This window comes from Tenrec ecaudatus, chromosome 1 (assembly GCF_050624435.1).
Source record: "Tenrec ecaudatus isolate mTenEca1 chromosome 1, mTenEca1.hap1, whole genome shotgun sequence".
In the NCBI taxonomy this organism is placed as follows: Eukaryota; Metazoa; Chordata; class Mammalia; order Afrosoricida; family Tenrecidae; genus Tenrec; species Tenrec ecaudatus.
The window spans coordinates 90,480,584-90,498,888 of NC_134530.1; the positions used below are offsets into that span (position 1 = coordinate 90,480,584).

Below are 18,305 nucleotides of genomic sequence, written 5' to 3' on the forward strand. Positions count from 1 at the left end.
CCTGTTGCTTCCGCATCCTTTAGAACATGTGGTGGTGTGGCTCTGGAATGTGGAAAATGATACGCAGTTTGAAGCCCCTGCAGATGCCCCACCCTCACCCCTAGTTCCTGTGATTATGATGAGATAGCAGATCCGTGAGAAGGTTACAGTTCATGACTCAGTTGACTTAAGACAGGGAGAGTGTGATGGACTAACTGGGTGGGTCCAGAGTAGCCAAGCAAGCGCTTTAAAGCAGAGACCTTTCTCCTGCTGATGGCGGGAGAGGACACCACAGGGCTTTATTGAGCAAAGACTGGGCCACATAAGGAGAAATGTCGCCACCTTTTGTTGTAGAAAAGCGTGGATGAGATGGGCTGATAGAATAAGTACACAGTGGAATCAAATATGCCAGCGATCATGCAGACGGCACACAACTGAGCAAGCAGTGTTTTTTGTGTGTTTGTTTCCAACTGGAGAGTGTTTTGTTCTGTCACAGGCTTCCATGAGTTGAACCCTACTTATGACAATGAACAACAGCAAATAAAGCAGTACCACACAAACATGTCTGTTCTATCGCTCCAATTCTCAAAGTTCAGTGGAAAGCTCTGTTGGGTTCTATACTATCCATGTTTGGGGAAAAACTGGCAAGCATTAGCATACTGAGGCTTCGAAGTTACTATGATGGACTATTTTTCCATTTATTCAAGTGTTCCTTCGTGTCTTCAAAAAATACAGAGGGGCTTCAAAAAGTTTGTGGAAAAGTGGAACTTGAAGATAATGGAATTTCCTCATGAACTTTTTGAAGACCTTTGTATTTTATAATATTCACATCCTTCCTATGAAATATTTCTTGGTATCATATTTTCCCATCATAATATTAAATGATGTATTTTTAATTGCTTTTTATAGATATTTGTCACTATTTCGTTGACTATTTTATACAGCATTATTAGTTTGTATTACAATATCATATAATTCAGTAGTTCAATCACATAAGAGCCATATAATCATCTCCACAATCAACCTTAGAACATTTCCTTCCTTCTTGGACCCATTGTCATCAGCCCTCTACCTCCCCTCAACCCTACCCCTCAAGAACCCAGCAATGTACCTACTGACTTGATAGCGTTTCCTATCCTGGATTTCATATACGGAAAACAGAAAACAAAATACAGAAAAAGAAAACAGGACACTGTACTCTGCATGATAGCAAGGCTGTTCACACCCTGGTCTGGTCAGAGGGATTCACAGGAGGCTTCATTCGCGTGTGGACCCTGGCCATGGATTTGGGGCTCCCACTGCCATCCACAGCCTTCCAAACCCAGTTATTCACAATTGAAGCTCTGATCCCATTCCCTCCTTTGGTTTTGGATTTTATCATTCACAGTCCTTGGATAACACCTGCTGATATGCTTCTTCCATGTGGGCCCAATTCATGCCCCCTTCAAATGGCTGCTTGTTCAATGACAAGTCTTTAAGACCCCAGATGCTGTTCTTTCTGGTAGCCAGGCACCATGTAGCTTCTTTGTCACACTTTTCTGTAGCACCCTTATCTTCAGTGATCTCTTCTTGAGTGTGAGCTTCAAGCAGGGCCATGTCATAAGCATTAGTTGTTCTTAGATTGGAGCTAGAATTAAGTGTGAGCCCAAATCCATTCATCCATCTATGATTTATCTATCTCTGGTTCACTTCCTGGAGCATAAGGTAATTCTATTGATAGTGTGTTGTTGACTTTTTATGTTGTCTTTTATACTTGGCAAGTTTTCCAATCTTACTATTTTTTAGTATAAATAATATTAGTGTAAATAAATAAAGTTAGTATAAAATTTATTTATTGTTTGATGAGCTTGTGTACCAGAAAACACACAATTCAATAGTCTAGACCAGGACTCGGCAAAGTTTTGAGACAGAAGAGCCAATCTTGCCCCTCACATAAATTTAAAAATTGTTTGAGAACCATAAATATATTTTTACAAACAAATGAATTCACCATTATCTGAATAATATACTGTAAGTGAAACTCTGATATTTTAATTTTCAATTTTACTTCAGAGCCAGATGTACATACCAAAAGAGCCACATGTGGCTTGAGAGCTGCAGTTAGTCTAGACTCTACATGTACAATTCAATTACACCGATTACTTTCTTCAAGTTGTGTATATAACTGTTCTCACTGTCTTTTCCCAAATTATTCCATTACCATTAAGATAAACTCATTGTTCATTAAGCTTCTTTCAGCTAATCTTTTGAATTGCCTTTGCCAGTTTGTTCCTATATAGCTGGTTCTTTAAGAGAGCTCTATGTGTGAGGCAGACATTCTTTTTTTAAAACATTTTATTAGGGGCTCATACAATTCTTATCACAATCCATACATATGCATACATCAATTGTATAAAGCACATCCGTACATTCTTTGCCCTAATCATTCTCAAAGCATTTGCTCTCCACTTAAGCCCTTTGCATCAGGTCCTCTTTTTTATTTACCTCCCTCCCGCTCTCCCCTCCCTCATGAGCCCTTGATAATATAGAGATTGTTATTTTGTCATATCTTGCCCTATCCGGAGTCTCCCTTCCCCCCCTTCTCTGCCGTCCATCTCCCAGGGAGGAGGTCACATGTGGATCCTTGTAATCAGTTCCCCTTTCCAAACCACTCACCCTCCGCTCTCCCAGCATTGCCCCTCACACCCCTGGTCCTGAAGGTATCATCCACCCTGGATTCCCCGTGCCTCCAGCCCCCATATGCACCAGTGCACAACCTCTGCCCTATCCAGCCCTGCAAGGTAGAATTCGGATCATGGTAGTTGGGAGGAGGAAGCATCCAGGATCTGGGGGAAAGCTGTGTTCTTCATTGGTACTACCTCGCTCCCTGATGAGGCAGACATTCTTTACTTATTAAGCTAAATAATTTTTTGACAATAAAAGTTGACTGTAGGGCAGAGTTGTGGCTGTAGTTTAAAAGACTGTCTTAGGGCAATAGTTTTGGGGTATTATCCAGCCTCAATGATTCCCAATGTTTGGATTCCATGAGAATTTGAAATTATGTACCACATTTTCCTCGCTCTTGATCAGAATTCTTATATAGAATTTTGATCAAATCATTCTGTAATGGTAGCTGGGGACCATCTAATTTTTCTGGTTTCTGGCACAGGACTTTCTAACCTTATTAATGCTAACGACTTAGCTATAGAATGTAATGAATTTTTAAGTAAAAATGATTTGGAATAATGATAATTTTATATCTGACTACTATTTATACCTTTATTTTTATTGCTAGGATCTTTATTATAGTAGTAGAATAGAAGTAGAAGCAGCAAATATTCTTTTCTTGTGCCTAACTTTTTTTTCCTTTGTGCCTAATTTTAATGAGTGCTTTTAATCCACTTAATTTCCTGTAATTTATAGTGTTGGAAATTATATTAAAAGATTTTTTAGTATTGAACCAAACTTCCATGGTTAGATTTGATATCCAGGTTATGCTAGCTTCATAAAATAAAGTAGTGAGTATTACTTAGTTTCCTATAATCTGGAATTAGAGGAAATTACACAAGTATGGAATTGTTTGTACTCATTATTTAGTAGAACTTGATAGCAAAAAAATTATTTTAGACCTAGAGGGTTTTTTTGTTGTGTGAAAGTATTTAAACAGTGATTTAGTATATTTAATGGTTGTAGGACCATATGAGTTTTTTGTTTCTTCTTTGTAATATTTTTATAGGAACTTATGTCAACTAAAATTTAAAATTATTGGCATATTTTTACTAGTTCCCTTTTAATATCTTATGGTTTATATTCTTCCATTAAAATTAACAATGGTTTATTATTTAAAAAAATTTTTATACATCATTTTATTGGGGCTCATACAACTCTTTATCTTAATCCATACATACATCAATTGAGTAAAACACCCTTATACATTTGTTGCCCTCATCATTCTCAAAATTCGCCTTCTACTTGGGTTCCTGGAATCTGCTCATTTTCCTTTTTTCCCTTCCCTTCCCTCCCCGCTCCCCACTCCCTTATGAACCCTTAATAATTTGTAAATTATTATTTTATTTTATCTTACACTGCCCGGCGTCTCCCTTCACCCACTTTCCTGTTGCCCATCCCCCAGAGAGGAGGTTATATGTAGACCCCAAAGTTCGGTTCCCACTTTCTACACCCCCTTCCCTCCCGGTGTTACCACTCTCACCATTGGTCCTGAGGGGTTCATCTGTCCTAGATTCCCTGTGTTTCCAGATCCCAGCTGTACCGCTGTGCATCCTCTGTACTAACCAGGTTTGCAAGGTAGACTTGGGATCATGATAATTGGGGGAGGAAGCTCCTTCAATTCTTATCACAATCCATACATCCATCCATTGTGTCAAGCATATTTGTACATTTGTTGCCATCATCATTCTTAAAACATTTTCTTTCTACTTGAGCCCTTGATATCAGCTCCTCATTTTTCCTCCTCCCTCCCTGCTCCCCCCTCCCTTATGAACCCTTGATTGGTTTATTAATTTTATTAGTATTTTCAAAGAACTAATTTGATCCTTTCATTAGTAACCTAAAAGTTTGTGCTTTTTTTAATGGCTTAAATTGATATCTTTGCTTATTTAATCTTCAGTCTTCTTAATATAGTCATTTACATTTTAAATTTCCTTTCAAGTAGCACCAGTAATATTTTTTTTCTAATTTCCATTGTGATTTTTGCTTTGAATCATGACTTATTTAGAACTTCAAAAAAATTCTAAATAGTTAGGCTTTAAGTTTGCTCTTTTTTGTTTTTTAAAAAGATCATTTTATTGGGGACTCATAGAACTTTTATCACAATCCATATATGCATCCATTGTGTCAAGCACATTTGTACATTTGTTGCCATCATCCTTTTCAAAGCATTTTCTTTCTACTTGAGTCCTTGGTATCAGCTCCTCATTTTCCCCCTCCCTCTCTCATGAACCCTTGAAATTTATAAATTGTAAATAATAAAAATTATTATTATAAATTATTATTGGCAAATTATTATTTATAAATTATTATTATTTTTCATGTCTTCACCCACTTTTCTCTGTCCATCCCCCTTGGAGGGGGTTATATGTAAATCATTGTGATCGGTTCCCCCCTTCTCCTTCCACCTTCCCCTTTCCCTCTTAGTATTGCTACTCTCATTATTGGTTCTGAGGGGTTTATCTGTCCTGGATTCTCTGTGTTTCCAGCTCTTTATCTGTACCCATGTCCCATCTCTGGTCTAGCTGGATTTGTAAGGTAGTATTGGGGTCATGGTAGCGAAGGGGAGGCAGCATTAAAGAACTAGAGGAAAGTTGTATGTTTCATCGTTGCTATGCTGCACTTACATTGACTCTTTTATGTTTCTTTCTTATTCAGTGTCCAACTTTAAAAAAAATCATTTTAGTGGGGGCTCATACAACTCTTATCACAATCCATACATACATCAATTGTGTAGAGCACATTTGTACATTCGTTCCCCTCATCGTTCTCAAAAGATTTGCTCTCTACTGAAGCCCCTGGTATCAGCTTCTCATTTTCCTCCCTCCCTTACCACTCCCCCCTCCCTCATGAACCCTTGACAATTTATAAATGATTATTTTGTCATATCTTACACTGTCTGACGTCTCCTTTCGCCCACTTTTCTGTTGTCCATCCCCCAGGGAGGAGGTTATATGTAGATCCCTGTAATTGGTTCCCCCTTTCCACCCTACCCTCCCTCCCCCTCAGTGTCCAACTTTCACGTGCATATGACACAAGAGAAACTACCATGGCTTGGGTCAGGTGCACCTTAGTCCTTAAAGTAACATCCTTGATCCTAAACACTCTAAAGAGGTCTTGTGCAGCAGATTTACCTAATGCAATGTGTCTTTTGATCTCGTGACTGCTCTTTCTATGAGCATTCATTGATCCAAGCAGGACAATATCCTTGACAACTTCAACCTTTTCTCTGTTTATTGTGAAGTTACTGATTGGTCCAGATGTAAGGATTTTGTTCTTCCTTACATTGAATTGTAATTCAAACTGAACGTTACAATCATTCAGTATCCATTAAATCAGTATTACTGCTTTTGTGAATTTTTTTATCTTCTTACTTATTTGGGTTCAGTTGATTTACCACTAAGTAAGGGAACTGCAATTTCTTCTTGTCATTTCATTAATTTTTGTTTTGTATATTTCAAAGCTATATTATTAGGTAACTTATAATCTTCCCACACAAATTTCATGTCCCTGTTTATTTACATATTGCTTTTTTCCTTAACATGTCTCCTCTAAGATGAATATAGTTTTACTCCTTTTCTTTAGGTTCTTTTATTGTTATTATCTTTTCTATTCTTTTATTCTTAGTAATCACTATGTTTTAGATATGTATATACAATTCCTCTATACTACTTTTATTGTTTTTTAAGCTATACCTCTGTTTTCTCTCCCAGAGATAATTTGGTGATTTTCATATACATGTTTAACATAATGAAGTCTAAAAATATATTTTATATCGTCTACTTGAACACTACAAGGACCTTAGAAAATTTTAACTCCATTACCATTCCTCACCTCCAAATTAAATATTATTATTTAGGATTTTACATTCCTTATGATCTTTGGACTTATAAATTAGACATTAATGATGATAGTGTATGCATTCAATGCTTATTTAGACTTTTCCTCACATTTATCAATATATTTGCTAATTACTCCTTCTTTGTACTGCCTTTTCTCTGACCTCTGGAGTAATAGCCACAAGTCAAAATAAATGCCTGCCTCACCTACTCTTGAGGCCCATACACTTGTTGTGAATTGGGCCTCACACTGAGTATGTGTAGGTTATGGTTGGGAATTTGTACAGTGGTGTTTTGTTTTTTTCCCTGTACTACCAAGAACCAAGGCAGAGTTTTAAGTATCATCTTTATCATTTCCCCAAAGGTTTTGTTTTAAAAATCCTACCAGAGTTCTCTGAGCTGGGTTCAAAGCCCAGGTGTTTCTTCCTTACCCATTCATTACATCATGCATTTTTTCCCACACTTATTTGGCCTACTGTCCCTTTTCTGAGCGGGGGGAGGGGGAGGAATTACCCAATTACTTAGCACCTTCCAGCAACTGGAATTTTTTGTAATATAGTCCATAATCCAGGAAAATGTATCATTTTCTACTTTTGTAGCCTTCGTGGATCTGGACTGTTCTGGAGCCCCCCAGGGTGAGGTATCTTCCACTTTGGGAAACAACAATAGTACTTCTTGGTACTCAGGTTCTAGGGGATGTTGCAATGAACTGAAAATTAAGATATAGGGTAAAATAACAGTCTTAGAATCTGCTGCGCCAGACCTCTTTAGAGTATTGACAATCAAGGATGTTACTTTGAGCACTAAGATGCACCTGACCCAAGCCATTGCATTATATGCATGTGAAAGGAGGACATTGAATAAGGAAGACCTTAGAAGAATGGATGCATTTGAATTGTGGTGCCAGGGAAGAATCCTGAAAGTAAAAGGATAAACTTGCTAACAGGACAAACCCATCTGTCTTCTAAGAAGTGCAATCAGAGTGCTCCTTAGAGCAGAATGGCAAGGCCTCTTACATACTTTGGGCATATTGTCAGGAGAGACCAGTCCCCAGAAAGGACATCGTGCTTGGTGAAGTGGAGGGCACCGAAAACGAGGAAGTCATGGGTTGGCGTAGTGGCTCCGGCATAGGAGCAGTGATACGGATGGTGCAGGACCAGGCAGCGTTTCCTTCTGTTGTGCCTGGGGTCACTGAGTCAGAACCAACTCTGTGACACCCCACCAGCAGCCTTGTGATTTCAGTATTCCGGGTGTATACATTCACATATTTGAGGGGAGTTAAGTAGAGGACAAGCCTAAATTACACTTTTCTGTGCCCATTGCTTATATTCCGTATTTATTCGTATTTCTTGCTCATAAAGTGTGAGTTTACTGAATTACTCCCCTCGTCTGGTAAACAGGACTCTTGATATGTATTTTAAATTTGCTCTAAGATTACCCTATTAAGAAATCAACAAAATTTGATTATTTTTGGAATACAGCATAAGTATTGTGATTGCTTCTTAAATAGTGTTACATTATACTATCTAAGTATTGTTAGTAGAGTATTTTTAGATGATACTATATTTTTGTCAGTTTTTCAGAAGAGAAAAATAAAAGTGCCAAACACCCACACAAATGGTGATTCTGTCATAGCTGTTACCTGTATCATAAAGAATTAGCATTCTCATGTGAAGTGCTCCCATATTGTAGAAATGCTAGAAGGATTAATGAGTAAGTACCTGTGATTCCTCTGAGATCTTCCCCCTCAATTAAAATGCCTTTTTGTTATTATACTTAATCATGGTTATTTTATTTAGTTTTAAAACTTTTTATTGTGAATTTGGTGAAAGTTAACCATAGATCATCAGTGTTACATTCAACAATTCATCATATATGTTTTGTTTTCATTTCATTGACTGCAGTTCTCTGAATGTACCACAGTTCCCACTTGTCTTTCTTTTCTAACCCTCCTGAACTTTCTCTTTGGGTCAATGTTGCTCCTTTAGTCCTAAGTGGTTGATTACACTAAGGTGTGGATACCTCACTAGTGTTCTTGTTCCACTTACAACTGACCAATTGTTTGGCTGGTGAGCCCTGGTGGCTTCATGGTGATGAGTTGAGCTGCAATTGCAAGGCTGGCAGTTCAAAGCCATTAGGTGAACAGCAGGCTAAAGATGAGGCTTTCTACTCCTCTAAAAGTTAGTCTTGGGAATCCAAAGGGGGAAGTTCTACCCTGTCCTATAGTGTTACTCTGGGTCAGCATCAACTCCATACCAGTGAGATTGTGTGACTAAAATTTGAGCCATAGGGTTGAGTTCAGTTCTAGACTTGAAGGATAACTAAGGGTCATAGTCTGGGGGTTCCACAATTTCTAATCCTACTCAGTGCTTGCGTCTAATATATCACTTCTCTAGAAATGCATATGTGATATAGGCAAATTGTCTATGTATGTTGTTAATTTTAAAAATCACCCTTTAATTTTAGTTATTGATCACTTGTAAATTATTATAGAGATTTATAACTCCTGTATACTTGATCCAAATTGTAAACAATGATTTTAAAGCAGATGGGAACATTTGAACCAAGGAAGGTTATTTTATTTTAATAATCCACTCCCCTGCTGAAAAAAAAAGCTGTATGGATTTTAAAAATTAAAAGAAAAATTTTTTAGCTGTATGGATTTTGTAGGAGAAAAGTCATAATCACTTTTGGTACTTTAGTAAGCTTTATTCAATGACTGTGTTCTATTAAGTAATAAATTAAGTTAGATTCTCTCATTTAGTCAATTGCTATTTGTGTTGTATCCTCTTTCTAGTAAAGTATAAAAGACATATAATTATATAAAATATCAGCCAAATTTTCTTCTCATAGAAGGTTTAAAATATTAATATAAGGGTAATTAGTAAATATTGTTAATAAGCTACTTCTCTTTAAAATTCTACCATAATTCTGAATAGGTCTGTAATTAATGAAGAAAAATTGTAAGTTGTGCTTATGACGATCTTTCTGAAAATGAGACTGAATTGTAGTTCTGTACATATACATTACTCTGTTTTCCTTATGTGATTTTGAGTTTTATGTAAATGAATTTGTCGAATTAATCACCATGGAAGGAATCCTTTTGCCCTTCCCAAGTGAAGCTCCCATAGGCCCTGTTGGGTTGCCCTTCTGGGTTGCTTTAAGGGCACTTTAGCAGTTTTAAAAACTTAACTACTAATTTCATAGCAGTGTCAGCTGAATTTATTGAAGTAGGTCAGACTCTGGATAGAAAATTGTTTCTCAACCCTAAAGAGAGTCATTATCCATTCTTCTATTTGTTAGAGGATGGTAATAAATTCTTCCACACTGACCACATTGTAGTTACACAAGTCTAGACGCAAGTGTAGAGCAAGTTCAGAAAACCGGGATAGTTGGATTTTTCAGGTATAAGAAACTGTTTAAGAACGTCTCCTTATCCCTCCAGAACAAACATAAACAACTAGAAACAAATACGCGGGAGGAGTGGCAGGGGGAGCCATTGTCCCTCCCCCCAAAGAAATCATAGATAGCAATCATGTTCCTTAAAATAGAAACACATACACACACACACACACCTGTAAAACATGTGCAAAAATACAACATTCACTGGAGCATTCTTTTCTTTTTGTGGTTGTTGCTGATAATACACATTTATTCATTCACAGCTATTAGGGCTAGAAATCTCCCCCCATTTCCTCTCTCTTGGAGGGATTAGTTTTTCCCGTTCCGTTTAATTAAGTCCATTTTAAGGCAAGTATGTGGTAGATGCCTGAAAATGTATTTTCTTTTAACTATCAAAAATAAAATTCTTGTCCATAGTAAGCAAGTAAAACTCTAGTTTGAGTAACAATTTCAAAATAATTGTCATGTGATAATAAAATAAAGATCCTGGAAGTATGAGTGTTGGGAGACGTTAATGACTCATGAGCAAGTATGTTTTCAATTTGAGAGAAAAGTTTTATCGAGGGTTTAGATCCAGATTTTCACATTGTTAAAGCGGGACTCCAGCAGGACACCATTGATAAACTCCTCTCCTGGCAAAATAGCCACATGACAGCCAAAAACCGTATACCTTAACTTGTCGTGCATTCTTTCCAAAAATCAGGACTTTTTAAAAACGCTGCGGGACGCAGGAAAAATTGTTAAAAATTGGGACTGTCCTGCCCAAAGCGGGACGTCTGGTCCCCTTAGTTGGGGCTGATTCTTGAAGCCTGGGTTAAGTTGGCGGGAGATAATGAATGTGGACTGACAGCGCGAGCAGAGGCTTAGACTTTTAGAGTCAGATAGTGACCTCAAGAGGTTTGGGGCAAGAATCTATTTATGGGTATTCTTTATACGGGCACAAAAGGAAACCCCAAATCTCACATTCAAGTTATGTAGAACCGTTATTAAGTCCGAAACTGGAAAAGACAAGACAAAGACACACCAACCGGAGGAGGGAGGCCATTAGCATGAGGTCAAAGTGGTCTTCCTGGGTGTGTGGAAATTCAGGGATTTAAGAAGCGCTTGGGAGGGCAGAGGACACTCACAAAAGCATGGCTGGTGGCAGAGGAGCCCGTCACGTTAGCGGCAGGGCTCCAGAAGCAGGAGTGGGGCCTAGTTGGCGGTCAAAAGGAATGCACTGGAGATTTAATCTATGTGAAGACTGCAGATCATCTTGGGCTTTCACTGCTGTCCTTCTGCAAACAAGCCCAGTGCTCAGAATAAGCTCCCATGCGGCGTGGAAGCAGGTTTGGCATAAGTAATGGATCTGTCATCGCAGACTGTCTGTCCCACAGCTTGTTTAATGTTTCCTATCGAGTAAATGGAAAATCTAGGGCTTACTCAGTTTTTCAACTAAACGTTTTTTAAAAGTCTTCTGTACTTAAGATCTTTCATTTGATAAAAATACATTGATTATCATCAGAACCCTTCCTGTAGCGGCACTTATTGGGAACCCACTCCTAACCAAGCTCCCCGTCCTGAAGTCACTCTGACCCCTAGCAGCCCCGCAGGACAGGTTAGAACTGCCTCCAGAGACTCTAAATCTTTATAGGAGCCGATCATCTCATCTTTCTCCTGAGGAGCGGGTGGTAAGTTTGAACTGCTGATCTTGAAGTTGGTAGCCCAAGGGTGCCACGCTATCCTGAAAGTGAACAACTGAACAAGACATGGCAGCTGCTAAGTGACATCTGTGGGTGTGTGTCTGCACACGTGCCTGCGTACCAGTACTGGGACATTTGTATGAAAAAATCGCTAAATCCAAAGAATCTACTCCGTGTGGTTTTCATTTGAAGAAAGGATGGTCTGTTCTGAAACTGGAGAAAATCTGGGCTGGGTTTAAGTGTGAGGAAGACAAGAGGGCTTCAAAAAAATTCATGGAAAAGTGGAATTAAAAAATCATGGAATTTCCCCACAGACTTTTTAAAGCCCCTCACATGTCACTCTCACATTTGGAACCTCTGCCCAAGGGATTCATGAATATATGCAACTTTATCTGATTTCACCTTGTTTCCAGATTTTAAAACCTGTCATTTCACTATACCTCTTTGTCCTTATCCTAGTTTTATAATCAATTGTTAGCTTACTAATAGGTGTTTACTATTCACTCATGGAATTATATCTATATAACTTTAAATGAGTCAAGCTAATAACATATTTGCCAAGTTGCAGTGCAATACAAAATAGTACCTCAGCATGAATTGTGCAGCCAGTTGGTCTCGGTTCAGATCTAGACTCTATTACCTCAGTGGCCATAGTGCTTCCGTTGTTCCATCTGTAACATAGGCACAATATCTACTTCATAGGATTGTAATGGCTGGTGGCACCTAGTCGGCTCTATCACTGTAAACTACTAGACACCTATTAGCTTTTATTTGCAAATTTAAAATGAAAAAACAACTTTATAAGCCAGAAATCCAAACCATTCCGTTAGTAGAGCATATTAATTTTTAAAAATACTTTCATTGAGGGCTCTTACATTTCTTATCACAATCCATACATTCATCCAGTGTGTCAAGCACATTTGCACATATGCTGCCATCATCATTTTCAAAGCATTCTTTTCCCAACGGCATATTAATTTTGCACCAACTGGAAAAACTTGACTGAGTTGGTTTTTAAATAACCAGGTTGACAACAAAACCTGATCTAATGAATGTCATTATAGCCTATACTAGTCTGTTTTGGCTTCTGTACTTTATGTTTTTTATATTTAGCTTATCAGAGCCCTTTGTAAATGATAATCATTTTTGTTATTTGTTTACTTATTGGACTTGATAGTTGAGACTCCCATGGACTAAAAATAAATTGAGATACTTTAGTACTATGAACACATTAATATTAATAATAGCTCTGATAGAGTATATGCTTACTGCGTGCCAGGCATTGCACTGGGCACTTTATTTCGATTGTTTAATTTGTGCCACTAGTCTTCTAGGTCAGTAGTACTGATTGTGTTGTGAATGCGTTGAGGCTAAGGGAGGTTTAGTAATTTACCCAAGGACCCATGGTCACTAAGTAGTGGTGCAGGATTCACTTCTCTAACTACAAAGTTTTTGGTTCATTTCTTCTGGGTTTGGCCTCTGGTGGCACTATTGGGTAAGCATTGGACTGCTAACCTCAAGGTGAGCAGTTCAAACCAACCAGCCAGCTCCTTGGGAGAAAGATGAGGCTGTCTGCCTTCCCTAAAACCTTACAGCCTCAGCAACCCCCATGTAGGTCACACTGAGCCGGAATGCACTCCATGGGCTTGGGTGGTCATGGCAAACTTACAGCCTCAGCAACCCCCATGCAGGTCACACTGAGCCGGAATGCACTCCATGGGCTTGGGTGGTCATGGCTTTCTTCATTGTCCTGCCTCTGTGATTTAGAAAAGCTTCACAGGGAAGCAAAGTCACGGATATGCTAAAGTGTGTTGTCTTACTCTTTTTACCTTAGGTGCTGGAAAACCCCCCATGTTTGGTGATTATGAAGCTCAGAGACACTGGCAAGAAATTACTTTTAATTTACCAGTCAAACAATGGTATGGATCAGTTTAACTTAATTCTGTTGCTTACCCAAGTCAGTCAACATAGATTATTTGAAGATATTTTTAAATTTAAAAGGAAAGGTTACTCTTTTTTTTAAACTTCCTCATCTCCTGCATACTGATGCCACTTATGTATTTCCTAGAATTTTCTTTTTTTTTAAATCTTTTTATTGGGGCTCATAAGGCTCTTATCACAATCTGTACATACATCAATTGAGCAAAGCACCCTTATACATTCGTTGCACTCGTCACTCTCAAAATTCACCTTCCACTTGGGTTCCTGGAATCAGCTCGGTTTCCCTTCCCCCCCCATCCCCCTCCCTCCCCGATCCCACCCCTGGTCCCTTGATAGTTTATAAATAATTATTATATCTTATCTTACACTCCCCGGCGTCTCCCCTCACCCGCCTCCCCCTTGCCAATCTCCCAGAGAGGAGGTTACACATAGATCTCCGAGATCGGTTCTCCCTTTCTACATGCCCTTCCCTCCTGGTGTCGCCACTCCCACCGCTGGTGTTGAGGGGTTCGTCTGTCCTAGATTCCCTGTGCCTCCAGATCCCCACTGCACCGCTGTACATCCTCTGGTATAACCAGGTCCGCAAGGCAAGGTACGATTGGGGTCATGATGATTGGGAGGGGAGGAAGCGTTCAGGAACTAGAGGAAGGTTTTGAGTTTCATTGTTGCTACACTGAACCCTGAGTGGCCCATCTCCTCCTCACTACCCCTCTGGAAGGGGTGTCCAGCTGTCTACAGGTGGGCATTGGGTCCCCATCATGTACTCCCCCTCTTTCATGGTGATGTGATTCTCACCACCACCCCACCTTTGATGTTGGAGACCTGGTCTCCTCTGTCCTTCATGGTCACCTATGTTGGTGTGCTGCTTCCGTGTGGGCTCTGTTGCTTCTGGGCTAGATGGCCGCTTGTTTGCTTTCAAGCCTTTAAGTCCCCAGACGCTATATCTCTCAGTAGCCGGGCACCATCCGCCTTCTTCACCACACTTGCTTATGCACACTTTCGTCTTCAGCCATTATGTGAGGAAGGTGATCACACAATGATTGTTTTTGTTCCTTTGTATCTGCTACATGGTCCATTCAACACCTTGTATTCGCTTAGGCCGTGTGCTTCTTCTCTGTGGGCTTTGTTGCTTCTGAGCTAGATGGCTGCTTATTTGCCTTCAAGCCTTTAAGACCCCAGACGCTATATCTTTTTTTGATAGCCGGGCACCATCAGCTTTCTTCACCACATTTGCTTACACACACGGCTGTCTTCAGTGATCATGTCGGGAAGATGGTTATCCTGCAATGGCTGCTTAGCAGGGCGAGGTGCTATTGTATTGGGGGATTATGCATGAGGAGGCCCAATGTCCATCTGCTACCCTACTACTGAACCTATAAATATATGCATAAAATCTATTGCCCCCATAATCATAAATATATTTACATATGTACATGTCTGTATTTAGGCTTCTCTGTATGCACTTTGCCTCCTACTCCTTTCCTCTATTTCCTTTCGCTTTCCTCCCGACCCATTACTATGTTGAGCCTTCATTCTGGATTCAGTAGTTCCTCTCAGTTACCTTGCTCTTGGTCACTCCCATCCAGTCCTCCCCTCCCCTCCCTCCTCTGGTTTTGAACCATTCGCTGTTCCCTTGTCCCTGTGTTGGGCGACACCTCCTCCCTTCCTCTACCTCCCACGCTCTCATGTCCCTCCAGAACCGTTGGTCCTGTTGTTTTCTTCTCTCATTAATTGTCCAGCCTATCTTGTCTAGGTGGACCTGCTGACATAGGCCTAGCATTTTCTAGGTGTAGCCTTGACAGTTCCCAATCCTGAAAGTTACCCACATGCGGAGTTACCAGTATATGGTAACCAGTACAGACTGACTAGAACTTTTGCTATTCGACCAAAAGAGCATGCATGAGAAACTTCTGTAGACCTCTCTGTAAGTGCCATGATAGCTAAAAATATGTCTCCTTTCTCTCCTCATGCATCACTTTCCCCTCGAAGCACCATTATTGTGTATGTAGCCAGAGGTAAAACGAGGCTTGGTAATAATACATGGCTAAATTTGTGGAACTGAAAACAGGATCAAGGGAGAAATCTACAATAGAATTTGTTTTCAACTCAGAAACAGCCAAATGTGCCCCTTTGGGTCAAACATCTTTGGCTATCTTGCATCTAGAATAAGGCATGTCATATTGTAGATCCTTAAAAAATACTTGTTGGCTGAATGTTTAAATGTCCTTTTCGACACCATCTCATTTCCATAGCTTTCTCTGTGTTTCATGAAGAAGGAGGCCAGCTCTCCTTTCGTTGGTGTCATGGTACAGTACACAGGGAATCAATCGTCTTTTTGGTTTTTTGAGAACTTCATAGACATCTTTATTAATTATTTTTGCTGTTAATCTTATGAATTGTGATGATTAACCTGAATTTTACAAGTCTGCCTAGGAGTTACCCAATATTTTGCTGTTGGGAGTGTAACTTTCTTCAAACTTACTGCCATGGAGTAAAACTGAACTCACAGCGACTCATATAGGGCATTACCCCCTTAGGTTACTGAGGCTGTAAATCTTCACAAGAGCAGACAGCCTCAACTTCCTTTTGGGATGCAGTCGGTGGGAGTGAACTGAGGACCATGTAGCCAGTAGCTCATGTGCGTTGCATGCTGTGCTATCAGGGCTCCTTGGTATGCAAGTTGTGAAAAGTAATAGCTGAGTGATGACGAGTGCAGATAATAGAATTAGACTGAGTTCAAGTCCTGGTTCCACCATGTGCTAGCTGCGTGACCTTTGGAAAATTGTTTATCTCTCTGTACCCAAGCTTTATCACTTATAAAGTGGAGACCATAAGAATGCATATTTCACTGGACAATTTTGCACTTTAAATAAAATGATACATGTAAAACATTTAGAACAATGTCTAGTATGTATTGAGCTTTCAATAAGTGTTAGCTGTGGCTGCAGCTTCATGGAAATTTGCGCTATGTCTTTTTTATTGAAAATATTCTAATAATGATGATATTATTTACTGACTTATTAGATGCTTAGTAGGCTGTTTCTCTTGGAGACTGGCTGACTTCAGATTATTCTATTGATAGCTTTGGCTACTGTTTTTATATAATTCCTTTATCAGCATTTCATGCAAGAATTTCATATTGAACATCATATTAATAGGTTGGCGTGCCTTAGCTAGAGTTTAGAGCATTTTACGTAGAGGTCAGCTAAATATTTGGCAGTTTTCTTTATTGTTCTTTCCTGAGCATCTTTCATATCCTCAGACATTGATTTAATCAAGACATCGATTTAATCACTGTCTAGCTTATTGGTGCCTTTTCTTTTCCTTGAAAGGTAAAGGAAGCCAATCTTTGCTGACGCTTTATCTTTCTTATGCCACCCTTCTTTTAATGCGGTTTTTTAAAATTGTAAACTATATAACATTAAAATGTCCATTTTCACAATTTTCAAGTGTACAAGTCGGGGCCATTAATTTCATTTAGAATGTTGTGCGATCATCGGTAGGTTTTGCTGGACTGGTAAAGTAGCTCAGTGGTAGCCGTCCAGGTTTCAGGCTTTTTACCATCTTTCCTGACTGTCATCCTTTCCTCTGATGTTGCCTTTCATCTACTTTTCTTCTTTTTCACCCCAAGGATATAAGATGACTGCCAGAGCTACAGGGATTTTAACTCTTCTCTGATGATGTTTAAGGCAAGAAGACCTCACAACTTCTTTTTTTGCTGGAACAAAATGCTTCCACCTTTAAAACAAATAGTAGCAAAGGAAATGCCTGGCGTAGTGCAGTCAGGGTTTTATACCTGGAGCTGAGGGAAGAGTCCCTGAGTATAATGCTATCTAAATAAAACTAAAGTTTTATAAATCACGAGGCTTGGTGGTAATGGCCCCCTGTGTCTGGGTTGTTTATAATGAGGAGCATTCTGAGACACTATGCATGGCTTTTCATAAGCATTGTGAATTGGATCTTACCCCGCCCTCTCAGAGTCATGTAGTTCCAGAAACCTCAGAACATGACTTATTTGGAAACAGGGTGATGGCAACTGTGATCTGTTAAGATGAGGTCACTCATTCAGGATGTGCAAACATGATTTTTTTGTAAAATTGTTGTCTCTTGCTTTTTCTACTGGGAGATAAGCCTTGTAGGTATGTTTCCAGGTTACTGTACACTATTTGGAAGTTGCCTTTTTGCAATGATTCCATATCTGCAGATATCACATTTTCAGGCACCCTAAATTATGTGTTTATTTCACTATAATATTTTACTTTGTCTTCTTGAGCTGCTCTTTGAAATTGTCTGTTCATTTCTTTGACTTCATCTTTTCTTCCATTTACCTTCGCTACTTTATGATCAAGAGCAAGTTTCAGAGTCTCCTTTAACATCTACCTTGATCTTTTCGTTCCCTCCTGCTTTTAAATGGCCTTTTGTTTTCATCATGTATGATGTTCTTGATGTCATCTCACAACTCATCAGGTCTTCTGCCATTAGTGTTTAGTACATCAAATCTGCACTTTAGATGTTCATGAATTTTGGGCAGAATATCCTTACAGTTGTATTTTAGCTTTCATGGACTTGCTTCATTTTCTTCAACTTCAACCTGAGTTTACATATGTGCAATTGATGGCCTGTTCCGCAGTAGGCCCCTAGCCTGGTTTTAGCTGCTGATAGTGAGCTTCTCCATCCTCTCTTTCCACAGATGTAGTCAATTTAATCTTTTTATATTCCATCTGGAGAAGTACAATCACCTTTTGTGTTGTTATAA

The 18,305-nt window shown here is 39.2% G+C and overlaps 1 protein-coding gene across 1 annotated transcript in view; it reads left to right on the top strand.

The window, feature by feature from the left end:
- The window catches only part of ALG6 (ALG6 alpha-1,3-glucosyltransferase), a 63,657-nt gene that overhangs the window by 8,694 nt on the left and 36,658 nt on the right, over positions 1–18,305 (top strand). The window contains exon 3 of the mRNA XM_075557149.1: positions 13,443–13,527. Within this exon, the coding sequence (XP_075413264.1) occupies positions 13,443–13,527 (85 nt within the window). The remainder of the gene's footprint in view (positions 1–13,442; positions 13,528–18,305) is intronic.